This window comes from Microcebus murinus, chromosome 19, assembly GCF_040939455.1.
Source record: "Microcebus murinus isolate Inina chromosome 19, M.murinus_Inina_mat1.0, whole genome shotgun sequence".
Classification (NCBI taxonomy): Eukaryota; Metazoa; Chordata; class Mammalia; order Primates; family Cheirogaleidae; genus Microcebus; species Microcebus murinus.
In genome coordinates, this window is record NC_134122.1 from 1,329,306 (window position 1) to 1,346,404 (window position 17,099).

General features: G+C 58.0%; 1 protein-coding gene across 8 annotated transcripts in view; it reads left to right on the plus strand.

The window, feature by feature from the left end:
- The first annotated feature begins 675 nt into the window (after positions 1-675).
- The window catches only part of MAPK8IP3 (mitogen-activated protein kinase 8 interacting protein 3), a 44,226-nt gene continuing 27,802 nt past the window's right edge, over positions 676-17,099 (plus strand). For 4 of the 8 annotated variants that reach the window (XM_012743457.2, XM_075994945.1, XM_012743469.2 and 1 more), the window contains exons 1-2: positions 677-1,317; positions 14,081-14,201. In XM_012743457.2, coding sequence (XP_012598911.2) covers positions 1,000-1,317; positions 14,081-14,201 — 439 coding nt within the window. In that variant the 5' untranslated portion in view covers positions 677-999. Of the gene's footprint in view, positions 1,318-14,080; positions 14,202-17,099 lie in introns of all 8 variants that reach the window. The other 4 variants (XM_012743462.2, XM_012743467.2, XM_012743470.2 and 1 more) reach the window with 2 other exon arrangements.

Genomic DNA, 17,099 nt, shown 5'->3' on the forward strand with positions numbered 1-17,099 from the left:
GAAAGAAAATGCAAGTCTTCTAAAGCAACTCTTTTTCCTTTTAAGAGACCAGGTCTTGTTCTGTCACCCAGGCTGGAGTGCAGTGGTGTGATCATAGCTCACTGCAGCCTCGAACTCCTGGGCTCCAGCGATCCCTCCGCCTTGGCCTCCCAGAGTGCTGGGGTTACAGGCATGAGCCCAGTCCGAGCAACTCATTTTAAATTCAGGGCTGAAAGTATTTACACGGCTAAAGTCCCAGAGAACATTGAGAGAAGAGCCTGAGCAAGAGGCAACCACGGTGACAGACTGCAGAGTCAGCCCTGAAAAGGCTGCTGGTACTGCAATTATGAAATACTAAAAAAGAAAAGAAAATCCTAAAGATAAGTGGTTGAAAGTGTAAGAAATAAGAACCTATCAAAACTGGTAGAATATAACAAAATCAAGTAGGACAAAAATATAATCACTGAAAGTGAAAACCCAATGGAGGGGTTCAACAAATTACACATAGCTGGAAAGAAACCGGAAGATGCCGGAAGTCACACTCTGGGCAGCCGAGGGCGGGAGGCCGAGCCTCCGGCTGTGGGGCGCTTGGCGCGGGGCAGTGCGCGAGAGGTCTCCGAAGGCGACCAGAGTCCGCTCCGGGGGAAACGGGCGGGGCCCGGGCCGCTGGCGAGCGCAAGCCCGCAGCGCTACGGTTCAGACTGGCCCGCCCGGAAGCGCCCCGCCTGGCCCAGCCGCGCTTCCGGCCCGGGACCGGCTTCTTCTGACGTCACGGCGCCCGCGCCCCCTGGCGGCGCGACGGGGCGCCGCAGGCCGCGCGGGCGCCACCCCCTCCGGCGGCGGGCGGGACTTCCGGCGGGTGAGTGACGGGCGCAGCATCAGCAGCAGCATCAGCACCAGCAGCGGCGGCGGCGGTGCGGGAGGCGACCGGCCGCGGCCTGCGGGACCAGAAGCGGGCGGGCGGGCGGGCCGGGCGCGCCGGCCGGACAGCGGGCCGCGCTGGCGGCGGCGGTGGCCGCGATGATGGAGATCCAGATGGACGAGGGCGGCGGCGTGGTGGTGTACCAGGACGACTACTGCTCCGGCTCGGTGATGTCGGAGCGCGTGTCGGGCCTGGCGGGCTCCATCTACCGCGAGTTCGAGCGCCTCATCCACTGCTACGACGAGGAGGTGGTCAAGGAGCTCATGCCGCTCGTGGTGAACGTGCTGGAGAACCTGGACTCGGTGCTCAGCGAGAACCAGGAGCACGAGGTGGAGCTGGAGCTGCTGCGCGAGGACAACGAGCAGCTGCTCACCCAGTACGAGCGCGAGAAGGCGCTGCGCAGGCAGGCCGAGGAGGTGCGTGGGCCGCGCGGGCCGGGACCCGCCCCGGATGCCCCGCCCCGGGTCCCCGCCCCAGGACACCCCCCCCCCGCCCCCCGTCCCGGGGCCTCCCCTCCCCGCCCGCCCCGGGGTCCCCTGCACGGAGACCCCGCCTCAGGACCCCTTCCCCGCCACGGAGCCCCCTCCTCCCCACACGCCCCAGGACCTTCCTCCTGGCCCCAGGACCCCGCCCTGGCTTCCCCCGCTCCTGCCCGCCCGAGGACCCCGCTCCGGCCCGGCGCTCCCGCGGGGCGCTCAGCCTCGGGCGGGCCTCCCTCTCCACCCCCCGCCCCGCGTCCACACCAGTTCCCTTTGCTCTTGCGCTTGGGGCCAAGCCGGTTTCCCAGACCCCAGAGACTGCCTGCGCTCGCTGCTGCAATTGTAAACCCTCCCAGACAGGGGTCTCTGGGCTCCCTGCGGTGCTGCAGCAGGAAGAGGTTTTGCTTGTCCCTCGTCCAGTATTTTGAAGGCGTGTGACATGGTGAATTTGGTGATGGGTGTAAACACAGCCAGGCCGCAGCGAGGCTGCTTCTGTGCCGTGGAAGGGCCCAGGTTTATGGAGCTGACGTCTTTCCCCCCGTCCCTCAGCTGGTGAGGGTGTTTGCTGATGGACGGAGGCCAGGGACCTCCACTCTGGCTTCTGGGCAGATCAGAGTAGAATTTTGAACTATTTAGTTGTGTTCTAGGCTGTTTTCATAACCTGGAAGTCGCTTGTTTGTGAAGCAGTTGGGAGAACAAACGGTGCGTGTAGGGAACGCTCCGACTCCATTCATCCACCGCTGTGTCCAGCTCCCAGGCCTGGGCCTCCTGGGAGTCCTCAGGGTGGAGCAGGTTCAGGGAGTGTGGGCTCTCGACCCTGCTTGGCCTCTGTGACCTTGGCCACATCACTGGCCCGGCTCTGTGTTTTGATTTTCCATCAGTCAAAGGAATGAACGGCCCTCAGTGATCTCTGAGCCCAGAGATTCTGTTATTCTAGGAGTTAGGTGATGCTCTTTGATTTGTGAATGGGAGGCATCTTACTAAGTTTAAATTCCCTTTCTATTAATTTGGCTTAATACATTCCTGACTTTAGTAGTGAAATAAAAAAGATTGTTTCAGTATTTTGACTTTTTCTTAAACCAAGGTGGTTTATGCCCTAGTTTGGTTTAAAACGTGTTTATGAAAATGACAGTATCTTGTACCATTCTTACTTACTGGGCTTTATTTTCCATTTGTGTCTGTTGAGAGATTGTTGTCTGTTGATTGGGATGCCCGAGCTCCCCCAGCCTGAGGGGGTGTTAGAGCTCAGAGTGACCCTAGGCATCTTACTGGGACAGGACCTGACCCAGGGACGTGGAAGGGCTGGGCCAAGGTCACAGGCCCCAGAGCTCCAGGCGAGGATGCAGACCGAACCCTGCGCCTGGCCTGGGCGCCTCCTCCCGCGCTGTGCTGCGGGGCATTGGAGGGTGCGCCCCAGAAGTCAGTCTCCCCTGGCCCTGCCGTGAAGCTGTGGCTGTGTTCTTTGTGCCGAGCACTGACCTCCACTTCTCTCACCGTCCTTGGTGCCCATTTGGTGCCTGACTGAGGTTTCCAGTGGGTTTTTTTCTTACACTCTGACCTATGTGGTCTATATAGTGGGTAAGAATGAGCTAAAAGGAGGAAATCTAGGTGGACAACCTTCAGGCTAAGAGTCATAACCCCTATCTTAAAAATCAAGTCTTCAATCCTTCTGCTTTGCCCCGTGCAGCTAATATGCAGCCACCAGCGTGTCCCCCACCCTCCTGCTCGGGCTCCTGCTGGACTAAGCTGGTGGGCGGCAAAGAGGTTGCCTCTGGGCCGAGACACCAGTGCCCCAGCTATTTAGCGACGCTGCCCAGAGAGCTTCCTGAGCAGGGCCTCAGAGCAAGCAGATGCTTAGCTGGCCGGCATGGAGGGAGGCTGTGATTACATGCTAATGGCACACCCTTGGGAAGACCACGGGTCTTTACACTGGGCGTGCTTGCTCCTTTATCGACTCGGGCAGACCCTCAACTCCCATTTTGTGGGAAAGACCACCGTGCACGGTGGGTCGGCTTCTATTTCCAGGCAGGGACTCGTGATCGCATAGATGTGTGCCTGTTAACACAAGAGCTGGACGTCACAGGCTGCAAGCGTGTCTTGGTGCAGAAGAGCTCCTGAGTGAGCTGTCAGCGGAAGCGCGGGCCCCAGCCGCTCCGCTCTAAAGGCTTAGTCAGAGGCGGTAACCTGAGCCTCCTGCAGCCCTCCGAGCAGGCAGACCCTGCAGAGATTTTTTAAAAAGCCTTGAGCAGAGCACATATCCCTGTCCCCTATTTCTTGCCCGTAGTGATACAGTGAGAGGTGCCGAGTGTGTTTTCACACTGGGTGCTGGCTTCATGGGGGTGACGGCAGCTAGAGGCGGCAGGGTCCAGGCAGGTGCTGCTTGGGTGCCAGCCCGGCTCTCAGGAGCTGCACACACCCTGCGACCGGCCTCTTCCCCTCTCTGGGTCGTGGCGGCTGCCTCTGTAAAGCTGGAGAGTTGCAGACGGGGCAAGTCGGTGTCCTCTCCAGTGCCAAGTGCCATCCCTGGTCGCCTGGATAACTGTGGCAGGTGGATTTGGCGGCGTCGGGCAGCCTTGGATGGTGCAGTCCTGTGACAAAGTTTTAAAAATCCCTCAAGTTCCTTCCCACTGAGATGGGAGGAGGGGGCAGCGGGAAAGGACGCCACTCCCTGCGGGGGGGGGGGGCCTCCGGTGACCTCAGAGGGAGGAGTGTGCGCAGCCGCCGTGTTTGCCACACTCAGCCGGGCAGCGAGAGCCCTTTTCCCCCGCAGTGAAACCGCTTGGCTTCTAAGGGGAAAATAACGTTGCAGAGACAGCATGTGAGTATTAGGAGTCATTATTTGCCTAAAAATATGAAATCTCATCCCTAAAGAAATGGCTAGTGACACCCCCCAGAGCATCTCAAGCAGCTCAGGGGACGTTCTGTCAACAAGGCACACGTGTGGGTCTTTGAGGACCAACACGTGATGGAAGGAAAGCGTCCGAGTGGAGGGAAGCTGTATCCAGAACGTATTTTTTCCTGGTTAAATAAAAGTAATCCGTTTCATAGAAGAGCACTCAGGTAGGATTAGGCTGAAAACACAAACAGCAGAATCCTACTCTATAGAGATTGTCGTCGTGCCTTTTTTTGTAAGTGAATCAATGCATTGAATCAGAAGTTTTTAGTGTTTCCCATATTACAGTAGTAAGTTCACCACCACTTGGCCAGAGTGTGATACCTTCTTTTGCCATGTTGTAATGCTGAGAGCAGTTTTTGACATCTTTTTTTAAATTGGTGGGGTTTTTTTAGAGGAAGCTGTTAAAATATGCTGGCTGGAGCTGCCTTTCCTAATTGCCTCTAAAAGTCGGTCCCCTCTGGCTGCACCAGGGACTCCAGGAGGAGTGCAACCGAAAACATGGAAACAAATGGGTGTGGGAGCCACGGGCAAACAGAGGTGCTTCCCAGCCGGAAGGCGGAGCCCGGAGCCCGGGGGCCACAGCACGGCCTCCTGCCGGCCGTAGCAGCAGCCGTCAGACGGCTCGAGCACTGATAGAAGTCGGTTCTAACAAAGTCAGGACTTCTGAATTAAATCTGTCTCATTTTTAAGTCTTTTTAAAATTCTGTTTTGAGATAATACACAAGTTGCAAACATGGTGCTCCTCGCCCGGATTCCCAGACGGGAGCATTCCCCACGCCGCTTTTCCCTCGCTCTGCTCGGGCCTGGGCCCTGCATCCCGGGCCTCCCTCCTGCCGGTGGTCCCCTTCTCCGCTCTGCCACCTGGGCAGTTCGACAGCGCAGGGCTGTGCCTTTGCCTCCGTCCGGTGCTCAGACACCGGGCAGCGGTCCTCACCCCCGGCGAGGGGTCTGCCCAGTCCTCCCCTGTGCAGGGTGGGCGTGGGGGGCACGGGATTCGGGACGGCGCTCCCTGCGGTTCCTGTCTACGACTGCGGCTGGAAGACGGCCTGTCAGCGCGTGACGGGACTGCGGAAGGCACACGGCAGCGCAGCCCTCCAGGCCTGTGCTTCGCTCTGTGCGGTCGGGTCCCGAGGCCCAGCTCGGTCACCTGCGCCTGGCGTCCTTCCATCCTTCTCTCCTTTGCCACCTTCCACTTCAGCCACCACCATCACCCGGTCTCCCGCCACTCCCCCACCCTTCTCCGTCCCCTCCCCACGCCTGCCGGTCCCTGACCCAGCACAGCACTCTAGGTGCCAGGCTGGTGCCGGCAGGGGGGCTAGCTCCTTGCTCTCAGTCAAACGAGGGGATATGGAGTGACCGAGGGGATGTGGAGTGACCGAGGGGATGTGGAGTGACCGGGTAGGGCCCCGGTCTGGGACCCCTCTCACCAGCCTCCCCTCCTTCTGATATCTCTCTCTCTCTCTCTCTCTCTCTCTCTCTCTCTTTTTGAGACAGAGTTTCACTCTGTTGCCCAGGCTAGAGTGAGTGCCGTGGCGTCAGCCTAGCTCACAGCAACCTCAAACTCCTGGGCTCAAGCAATCTTCCTGCCTCAGCCTCCCGAGTAGCTGGGACTACAGGCATGCGCCACCATGCCCGGCTAATTTTTTCTATATATATTAGTTGGCCAATTAATTTCTTTCTATTTTTAGTAGAGACGGGGTCTCGCTCTTGCTCAGGCTGGTTTCAAACTCCTGACCTTGAGCAATCCCCCCACCTTGGCCTCCCAGAGTACTAGGATTGCAGGCGTGAGCCACCGCGCCAGGCCTCTCTGGGCTCTCCACTGTCCCCTGCCCCAGGCTCCCCTCCCTCCTCGGGCCTGCCCCTGCTTGGGGGGGCGGTTACCTGGCCACTTCCTGTCCCGACCAACTTCCTAGCATCTGAGGGTGCCGAGAAGTGAGGTGAGAATGGTCCCCTGTGCCCCACGCAGGCATCCCCAAGTTAAAGGGCTTCCTGCTTGGGGGCGGTGGCCTCCGTGGTGCATTCAGCCCCAAGCCTGTTCTTTGCCCTGTCCGCACACCTGCAGAGAGGCTGGTCGTCTCTGTCTGTGCGCGGCTGGAGGAAAGCCGGCCCTCCTCTGCCTCCGGGCATGGCACACCTCACCGCGCTGGCCGCTCAGCCCCTGGAGGTCAAGGACTGTCTCTGTAGCCGGCGTTCTGCCTACAGAAGTTTCTTTCAGAACGTTCTGCTTTGTGCTATCCAGCTCAGCAGCCTCCGGCCACATGGGGCCATGGAGCACTTCATGGGCGGGCGACTCCTAGAACCGAGGTTTTTGTTGTCTTTCATTTTAATTAATGTACGTTGAAACAGTGGCGTGCGGCAGGCATAGCGAGGGGGTCCGGCTGAGCTGCCTTGAAGCCGGGCAGTGATATTTCTGAGCTGCTCAGCGTCAGGCAAGGGAGGAGGATGCTTAGAAAGTGGGTTTGCTTCTGAACGTGTTCCAGAGAGGGGGGATTTCTGATCCGGAGACCAGCCAGGAGAAAGCTGTGGGGTGGGGAACGAATGCCCTGTTTAGGAAAGGATGGAGAAGTGGTGAAATTCTTGAAAAGCCAAGGGGAGCCTGGCAGGATGTCTCAGCACCTGGACTCGCCTGTGCTTAGGGCACGGGGTTGAATCTTCGTTTTCTTTTCTGGGGCTTGGGGAGGCACAGCAGTGTTCTTGAGGTAACTTGACATGCCCTGAACTGCGCATATTCCGGCTGCAGTTTGGTGGGTTTTGACCTGGAGTGAGGGAGTGAGGGTGCCGTCACCCCTCGGGCTCCCTGCAGAGTCACCCAGCCCCTCCCTGTGCCCCTTCCCAGGTGCCCACCGACCTGCTTCTGCCACTGTACATTATTCTGCGTTTTCTAGAATTTTAGATGAATGGAGTTGTGCGGTGTATACACTCTTTTGTGTGACTTTTGTCACTCCACATGACAATTTTAAGGTTCATCCAGGTGGTCGTGTGCGGTCCCGTCATTGCCAAGCATGTCCCACCGCGTGGGCGTTTGTCCGTCCCCCTATCGGTGGAGCTGGGAGACTTGCCTTGTGCATAACCTCCACGCTTTCATCAGTTCTGTGAACCAGGCCACCCCGCCTGCCGTGGGGTCTCGGGGCAGGCGCTGCTGAGGCCGGCGGTTTCTGCAGGCGGCCGCCTGTGTTGGCAAGCAGAGGACCTGCGAGGATTGCAGAGAAGCCCGAGAGGCCAGAACCGGCGTGTGACCCCGAGTCGGCGCCAGCGTGTCCTACGAAAGCACCCTGATCCCCTGGGGTGGGGAGGTCTCACCCCGAAGCAGTGGAACATTCGCAGAGACACTTCTGAGCGCCTGTTAGGGGAAAGAGAGTTGGGGAATTTCAAGTTGTTAGTAGGTGTGATCAGGCCTTTCTCCTCAGGGATGTCCCTCTGTGAACTAAGACAAGACCCCAAGCCCCCACCCACAACCCTGGCGAAGGGGACCCCAGGACAACCTTACAAGCGAAGGGAAAAGGGGCAGACGCTCCTCAGACAGGAAGATACTGAATTATTAACAGGACCTAAGGCCACCCAGGGCAGAGTGCACGTCACCTGCAGGCCATCCATGTGCCGAAGAGACTGCGCGAGCCAGTGACCATCGGAGGCTTGCCTCTATCTTAACTTGAAACGTGTCGAGCCTTCAGACGAAGCCTTATTTCTTTAACCAATTACAAATCAGAGAATATCTGAAGCCACCATAAGCCGTAATGCCCACTCTGAGATGTCCTGCCTGTTGGAGCCAAACGAATGTGCCCATTCCACGTACTGATTTGCAGTTTTACAGGTAATTCCTATCTCTGTGAGCTCGTGAAACCAAACCGGGACCCGGCTGCCTCGGGCCCATGTTCTCAGGACCCCTTGAGGCCATGAGCTGAGAATAAGTCTCTTTAAATTATTTCATAGAGTGTGGGGTTTTGTCTGTTAATGCCTCCCGGTGGGGTTCTGAGAGAGGGCCAGGACGTTGAGGTGCCTGCCATCCACGATGGCCGGTTCAAAGGGAGCCTGTCGCTGGCGTGTCCTGGCACCGCCGTTCCTCCAGCTCTCCCTCCCGCTCTCTCCTTCCCTGTGGGCCTGCCCCGACCTCCCCACCAGCTTCCTCTCCCTCCTCCCCCGCAGCCAGCGAGCACCCAACTAGTGAGCCCAGCCCGGTGGCTGCTTGACGCCCCCAGCCTCCCTCAGGCCTGGAACGCTCGTTTCTGTGAGCAAGGCCCTTTGTGCGCCGAGAGCTGGCGCACCTGGCTGGCGTCTCTGCCAGGTGGGGCCGGGCGGGAAGTCTAGGCGACTCTCAGGGGTGCGAACTGTCAAGGGCGCTTCCCAGAATAAAATCCTACTTGACATCAAATAGTTCTTCTCAGGGAGATTTTCCACAGGATAAGATCTCAGGTGGGGTTTAGCTTTATCTTCGTTTTTCCTACTTCCCCTTGTACCAGCCGTGTGTATTTTTCTGTCTGCCTCGCCGACTCTCGGGAGCTGGTGTGCATCTGACCTCTGGGATTTGTCCAGGCAGACGCGGGATCAAGCAGCGCCCCCCCAACATGCACACGCGGCGCCCTCGCCTCAGCCTGGCTCTCGCATTCCCGAGCTGGTCACGGCGTCTCAGCCCACGTGTGATACTTGTGTGCAGAAATGTCCCCCCTCTGCCCATGCGCTGCCCAGGGGGCTCTGGCGGCAGCCTCCGTGACTCCAGGCCACGGCCCGCACGTCCGCTCCCCTGGGTTTGCGATCCTGGAGGTGACGCAGCCGTGGGGAACAGACAGCTCCGGCGGCCCCACCGGGCCTTGGGAAGCATCTGGCTGTGCGGGGAGGTCCCTGTGGGTCCCCCGGATTAGCCACGGAGGAAGGTGTCCCCCCTGGGCACAGAAGCCTGCACCCAGCACCTCAGCCGTCTGCCTGCTTAAGATAAAAGACCAGAAAAGAGCATTTTTTCTTTTGGAAATTGGCTTCACCCCCTCCCTCCGAGGGAAGGAAATAAATCGATCAATAATGGGGAGGAAGGCGCCTTCCGTCCTTGTGGGCGTCTTTCGCTAACGGACAGAGTGGAACTGTCTCCTGCGTGTGGCCCTGGCCGGAGCACACGTGAGCGGGAGGGCCGGGGCTTAACATGTGAAGTGTAAGTGTCTGCCGCTAAAATGTGCTCGTGTCACGAGAGTCAGGGAGGCCCCTCGATTGCGCTGTGCGAGAGAGCGCGCCTAGAAATCACTCTCGCGCCCCGGGGACCGGGACCGCGGCTGTCCACTTGATGTTGTGTTGGACGTGAAAAGTCAGTTTCCTTCTTAACTTTGCTTTTTCCCAAATAAAATGGAGGGAGGATCTCATTCTGTGGAATACTAAGGAAAGCTGGCTTGGATTACTAGAGTTTGGGCGATCCTGTGCTCGCAGGCTGTTTTAATGTATGTCTTGAAATTCACCAACTCACCAAAAAGCAAGTTCAGAGAACAAAAGTTGGACTTGATTTAAAGCAGAGCACTTTGTTAGCAGCAGGGAGGGGGGAAGCCTTTCTTATTTTTCTGTTACTTATTTATTTAAATTTTTCTTTCATGGCAGTTGTCTTTGGAAACAGCCACTGAGCTTCTGTGACTTGTACTAACGTGGTCACTAACGCTCACTGCCAGCCCTGCCCGGCGCCGGATGGAGCTTGGGTCTGTCCTCCTATCCCCCTGTGTCTTTAACTGCTGCTGTCTCCCCTGGCCTGGGGCGTTTACTCCTCAAAGGTCTGGCGTGCAGAGCGAGGCTCAGGGTGTCTGGTCTCAGCCAGGCCCTGCCCCCCCCACCGTGCGGCCCTTGTCACGTTCCGTGGAAATCGTTGCGTGCTCCAGTCAGGTGGAACGGTCGGCCTGCATTTTTGTAAACTACAATGACCTTAATGGTGTTGGAATACTTTTTTTTTTTTGAGACATAGTCTCACTTTGTTGCCCAGGCTAGATGAGTGCCGAGGCGTCAGCCTAGCTCACAGCAACCTCACACTCCTGGGCTCAAGCAATCCTCCTGCCTCAGCCTCCCGAGTAGCTGGGACTACAGGCATGCACCACCATGCCCGGCTAATTTTTCTATATATTTTTAGTTGGCCAATTAATTTCTTTCTATTTATAGTAGAGATGGGGTCTCGCTCTTGCTCAGGCTGGTTTCAAACTCCTGACCTTGAGCGATCCTACTGCCTCGGCCTCCCAGAGTGCTAGGATTACAGGCGTGAGCCACCACGCCCGGCCTGGAATACTTTTTTTCTAAGAGGAGGAAACAAGAGCATTTCTTTTCAACTGTAGAAAATCGTCTTGTCTTCGTGGCATCTCCAAACCCTGGGAGCCCCTGCAGGTGACCCCCGACCCAGCACTGCCTGATCTGGCGCTTGCTCTGAGAGACTGGGCGGCAGGAGCCCCTGGCTGGCGGGCGCGTGCACCCAGCGGGCTCCCCGTCCATGGGCCGCCTCCGGGAAGCCGAGTAGGGAGGGCGAGGGGCTGGCCCAGGCCAGGGCCTTTGTGTGTGTCGGTGGTCACTTGTGTGTCTCAGCCCGCCAGCCTGGGAAGCTCCCTGACAGAAAGCCCGGAGGACCAGTCGCGGTTGGCTGCCGAGCCCTGAGCCGTCGGCCCTGTGACGCCAGGATGCCACGCGGTGTGGGAAACAGATGCGCTGCGTGTTTGCCCCCACACGGATGGGGCCGCTCTGCGTGAGGGGACACTGCCGCCTTTGGCCTTGAGGGCGTCTGGGGGCACCGCCGGCTTAAATGTTCTTCTCTTAGTTGATTCCTTCTCATGTCCTGCTGCTGAAAGGCCTTAAAATAATCATCCTGTTAGAGAATTTCTGCACGTGACTGGGTTTGGGGCCAACTTTACCAGGAATCCCTAGGCTTATGGGGTTATATGGCCTGACAGGGCTTTTTGGCATTGCCCCTTATGCTGGATTTGAACTGTCACATACCAGGATAGACCTGGGGAAGCTGGGAGCGGGTGTTCTTACGTTGTCTGTACTTTGGAAATCTTCCGGCTGACTCCTAAGCATCAAATGCTGGCATTAGACGAAACGTAGACAGGGTGCAAGTTCCAGTGAGACAGCACTGTCACCGAAGAGCTATTTTCTCTGCGTGAAACCCCAGTGGCTCAGCTCAGAGGGAGGACAGTGAGCAGCTGTAAAGAAAGGAGGACGTTTCCAGCTTCTGGCTCCAGAAGGCTCATCCAACTAGTCTTCACTTGCTCAGGCTGAGTTCTCGCTTCATCCCACGTCTGGCCCTCAATACCGTCTCACTGGAAACAAGGACTGAACATCTGACCCCTTCCTGAGGGACAGAGACCTGGTGCTTTCTGATAGGCGTGTTGCATATTCAAAAAATAAACATGTAAGTGACTCGAGGTGATTCTCAAGTTGATCTAGAAGGATAAAGAAGTGGGAAAAGTCCCGTCTCAGTGGCTCACGCCTGTAGTCCCAGCTACTCAGGAGGCTGAGGCAGGAGGATCGCCGAAGCTCAGGAGCTGGAGGCTACAGTGAGCAGTGATGACGCCACTCACTGTACTCTACCCGGGTGACAGAGTAAGATCCCGTCTCAAAAACAAAAAAGGGGGAATAACCAAGAAAAGGTTGAAAATACAGGGATAACAGATGTCAGATACCAAAAGATACTATAACACCACAATACCAGTTGTGGTGTTCCTAAAAAAAAAAAAAAAAAAACATTTGGTACTGGCTCATGAGAGATTAGAATATATATTAGATTTAGTGTGTGATGAAGGTGGCATCTCAGAGTTGTGGGGAAAGGATAAATTACTAAGTACCGAGACAACATCCTACACCCAGACTACGCCCTGGAAAAGCGCTTGCAGGTAAAAGACACACAGGGTCCTGGAAAGTCCTTATAAAGCAGTAGGAAAGGTGTGAACAGAATGACTATTGCCAAAGCAGCAGTATGTGTTGCCAGTAAATTTGTGGACAGTGTTCAGTGTGACCTGTGACCAAAGAACTGAAAGAGTTAAACAGTCATGCCTTGTTCCCACTGGGGGTTAGCTGCAACTCGGTTCAGCCAAGGAACCGATGGGTCATGGGCGTCCTGGGAAAGGGTGTGTCCACGTGGTGGGGGGGGAGGGTGTGGGGCGGGGACACTGTCTGAAGGGTCAGGTAGCAGGTGCAGCCACACCTGGGAGAGCAGGGAGCCAGCAGGCAGGTGCTCAGGTGTGCACACGGCCGGCAGCACGGGGCACTCAGAGCAACCCGGGAGCCCGGCCGGAGGCTGTGTGCTCTGCACATGCACCTGCGAGAAACGGAAGTGGCTCCGCCACTGCTGTGTAGACGTGACTGAACCAGGTTACAGAGCACCCGGTGGACAGTGGTTGCACTTCTCCCCCCACCCTCCCATCTGGAAGAACAGCAGACGGTTCTGACTCTCTAGGCGGCAGCCTGGCGGTTTTTGACAAATACTCCTCTCTCGACACTCTCATCTGATTTCTCTATCTCCTCAAATCCCTTTTTGCCATTAAAAAAATCCTTATCAGTTAGTCAGTGGCATGTATTTGTTTTTTCTTCATGTGCTGGTTGTAGTCACAGCTAATTCAGAAACACTTATTTTTGTGTGTGTGCAGCCGCACACAAACCGTGCCTGTCCCTGGCTGTGGGCTGTCTGCTCAGGCTCTCTGACACCCTTCCTGCGGGCCTGCCGCCCTCTCCCGCCTGCCCTCCCGGCCTCTGCCGGGTGTCTGCCTCTCGCTCCGCGCGTGAGTCATGCTCTGGGCAGGAGCCCCAGTGGTTTTCAGCACAAAGACCTTTTTAGAAGCTGCTGTGGGAAGAAGCGTCTGGGGGCCTGTTCCCAGGCCTGGGCGGAGTTATTATGGGAAACACAGCTGCGGCCACTGCCGGTGAGCCTGCTCTTGCAGACACCCAGACCCGAAGGCAGCCGTCGGTTTTATATAACTGTCTTCTGAGAGACTCCTTACGTCCTAGGCACACAGCTGATACCTGGTGCTTCCTGCCAATGAAGTTTCTCGATAGTATTTCCCGGTTTCCTGCTCAGTGAGATCGCGGTGTTAGCAGCGCCCCCTCAGGGCTGCTGTGGGAATTAACCTGGCGGCATGAGTGGGCATGCTGGGCCTCAGTGGCACCTCTGCTCTGCAGACCTCTCAGGAGCTTCTTTTATCTTGCAAAGTGCTTTCCTTTCACCTGGTCTGGTAATAATTATGCTCGAACTTGCCGTGTAAGGATAAGGTCCCAAACCTAGACCCATCCCTTTGCTCTTCGTAAGGACGAGGAGCAAGGCTGGCTGCGTCCTGAGCTGGGCCGTGACGAGGTGGGGAAAGGTAGCCCGGACTGTGCTCAGGGGTTCCGTGCAGAGGCGTGTGCTCCTCTTTGCAAACGGGGCCGGCTGCGTGGCCCGTGAGGCCCAGTGCAGGAATGGAGATGCGGGGGCGCCCTGTGTCCAGAAGCTGTCACAAATGTCCAGACCGCGACTGCATGGCATTAGAGCAAGCGTGGACCTTCCGCGCGAGGCCCGCGCAGAGACCCAGAGCGACCGCCGGAACCCCGCACCTGCGCAGCAGTGGCCCTGGCCAGAGACTCTTTGTGGACAGGGCTTGCGGATGCCACAGCTGGAGGGCCAGGTGCGGGGCTGCTCGGTCCTGGGGGGCCGGGCTCGTCCTTGTCCTGGTCACGGGGCAGGCACTGCCGAGTGGCGGGAAGCGGAGAGACCCCCGTTCGGGCCCCACCCCGGGGCAGCCCCGGGCCCCAGAGACAGCCCCCGGCTCTCGCCCTGAAGGGCGGCTGTGGCCCGCTCACGCCTGCTCCTTTTCTCTCCTCCACGTGTAGAAATTCATCGAGTTTGAAGATGCCTTGGAGCAGGAGAAGAAGGAGCTGCAGGTCCAGGTGGAGCACTGCGAGTCCCAGGCGCGCCAGCTAGAGCTGAAGGCCAAGAACTACGCAGACCAGAGTAAGCAGCGCGGGGAGGCGGAGCCGCGTCCGGCGTGTGTTGTCCCGGGACGGGCGGCTGGGAAGGACGTTGAGAGCCTTTGACAGGAGAGAGGGGAGAAATCCCGATGATGGCCGTATTGTTTCCACCCAGGTTCCCTCGGCCACTCGTGTTCTCTGTCTGCACTGCCGTGCATGTCTGCAGTCAGCTCAGCTCCCTCGTAGAAAGAAAACAAGCAAGGCCCCTCCCTTTTTTTCAGGCAGAGTCTCACTCTGTTGCCCGGGCTAGAGAGCCGTGGTGTCAGCCTTGCTCTCAGCAACCTCAAACTCCTGGGCTCAAGCGATCCTCCTCCCTCAGCCTCCCGAGTAGCTGGGACTACAGGCACGCGCCACCATGCCTGGCTAATTTTTTCTATATATATATTAGTTGGCCAATTAATTTCTCTCTATTTTTAGTAGAGACGGGGTCTCACTCTTGCTCAGACTGGTCTCAGACTCCTGAGCTCAAGCAATCTGCCCGCCTCGGCCTCCCAGAGCACTGGGATGACAGGCGTGAGCCACCGCGCCCGGCCATCAAGGCCCCTCTGATCACATAGCAGTTGCTTCACGCTGTGATCTGGCCCCGATCACCAGTACGTGGCCCTTTAGGTCCCTCTGTGGCCTGCAGAGCAAGCTTCCTGTTGCCCAGGGCTCACCGCGGGAGGTGGCGGCGCCCCACGCTGGCCGGTTCCCAGCCGGGCTCACGCTGACCAGGGTCTGCAGGAGAGCCGCGCCCTGCAGGCCAGGTGGAGAACGGGCTTTCTGTCGTCGTTATAGGAACAGTTGCTTCAGTGTCCTGAAGTCTTTGCCCGGACTGTGCTGTCGGTGTCAGGCTGCCTGTGTCGCCTGACTTCCTGCAGTCAGGTGTTCTGGTTGCAGAGACTGACTTGCTGCTTTGCCCGGTTGCCGTGGACGGCAGGCGCCGTCGTTCTCTGCACAGTCAGGCTCCAGTCGGGAAAGAAGTGCTGTGATGCGGCGGGCCTGCCCCTTCCGCAGCCAAGACCTCGCGCCGCCGTGCCCAGGCTGCCTGCCTGCCTGCCGATGGGTCTGAGGGCTGGCAGCGATCACGGCCCACGCTGCGCACACGTGTGCACGCCCTGGTGTGTGTAGAGTGGAGGGAAACCAAAGGGCCGCTAAAGCAGGTGCAGACGGACCCTCTCTGTGATCACACAGAACCTTTATATCCCTTTGCTTAGAACACGTTCCATGTGTGAACCCTTTTCAGCTCTTTTCTTGGAAGGAAAAAGTATGAGCCCAGGTTTCAGGTTGGAGCTATTCATTCGGTCCGCACCAGGGCGGGCGCCGCGGGGGACACTGCACAGCCCTGTCCAGGGACAGCGCACGCCAGGCAGGGCCGGGCAGGACACGCCGGGGATGGCTCCTCCACTCTCTCCTCTGGTGGCCACGTGTTGTGTGCTCTCAACAAGTCATACGTGTGTTGTGTGCCATGTCTGTAAGTCATATGTGTTGTGTGCCATGTCTATAAGTCATACATGTGCTGTGTGCCGTGTCTGTAAGTCATATGTGTGTTGTGTGCCATGTCTGTAAGTCATATGTGTGTTGTGTGCCATGTCTGTAAGTCATATGTGTGGTGTGTGCCATGTCTGTAAGTCATATGTGTGTTGTGTGCTGGTGCCTGAAGTCATACGTGTGTTGTGTGCCATGTCTTTAAGTCATACTTGTGTTGTATGTCGTGTCTGTAAGTCATACACGTGTTGTGTGCTGGTGTCTGTAAGTCATACATGTGTTGTGTGCCATGTCTGTGAGTCATACGTGTGTTGTGTGCTGGTGTCTGTAAGTCATACATGTTTTGTGTGCCATGTCTTGAGTCACACGTGTGTTGTGTCCTGTGCCTGTAAGTCATACGTGTGTTGTGTGCTATGCCTATAAGTCACACGTGTGCTGTGTCTGTAAGTCACACGTGTGCTGTGTGCTGTGTCTGTAACCACTCTGGCTCCTCATGGGAAGGTCACACAGACTCCAACACCCACGTTGCTCCTCAGAGCGGGGTCCCCCCAGCACAGCGTCAGTGTACCCCGGCAGCATGGCAGATGCAGACACTCAGGCAGGCAGCGACAGCGTGCGGGGACTCTGCTAGGCTGACCACATGCCAGGCCACGGAGCAGGAGAGCATGCAGGCCGAATGGGACATCAAACCCTGTGGTTTGTTAGTCAGTTTAGAGCAGGCGCCAGGAAGCTGCGGAAGACGGGGGGCCTCAGAAGACGGGGGGGCCATGGAAGACGGGAGGCCACGGAAGATGGGGGCTGTGGAAGACGGGGGGCTGCGGAAGACAGGGGGCTGCGGAAGACAGGGGGCTGTGGAAGACAGGGGCTTGTGGAAGATGGGGGGCTGCAGAAGATGGGGGGCCGCGGAAGACGGGGGGGGCGCGGAAGACGGGGGGCCGCGGAAGACGGGGGGGGGGGCTGTGTGCAGAGGGCAGGGCCGGCAGAGGAGACATGGCCATGGGCCCAAGGGGGTGTGGTCGTGACTCGGTCTCCCCAGCCCTTGGCACGTGTGAGGGACCCCGCGGCGGGTGCTGCCGTTGCTTCCAATGTTCTGTTGCCTTTGGCGTCTCAGAGGCTGCTCACTTTGAAACCGGCCCTTTCCACACGCCTGTCACCCACGCCTTAGCAGTACCCAGCACACAGCGAGCTTTGCCCGCGTGTCAGAAGCTCCCAGCTGACCTGAGCGCAGCCCACGCGCGAGTTTCCGCATCCCGTTTTCCTTCGCGGCAGAGCCGGGCGCTCCCCAGTCGTGCAGAGCACACATGGCCGCCAGACAGCCGAGCCAGAGCCGCGCCCCAGCGCCCCAGGGCTGCCCGGCATCAGGGTTTGGGCCTTGTCCCCCGGCGCGGCCCGAGGCGTGCGGCCACCAGCAGCC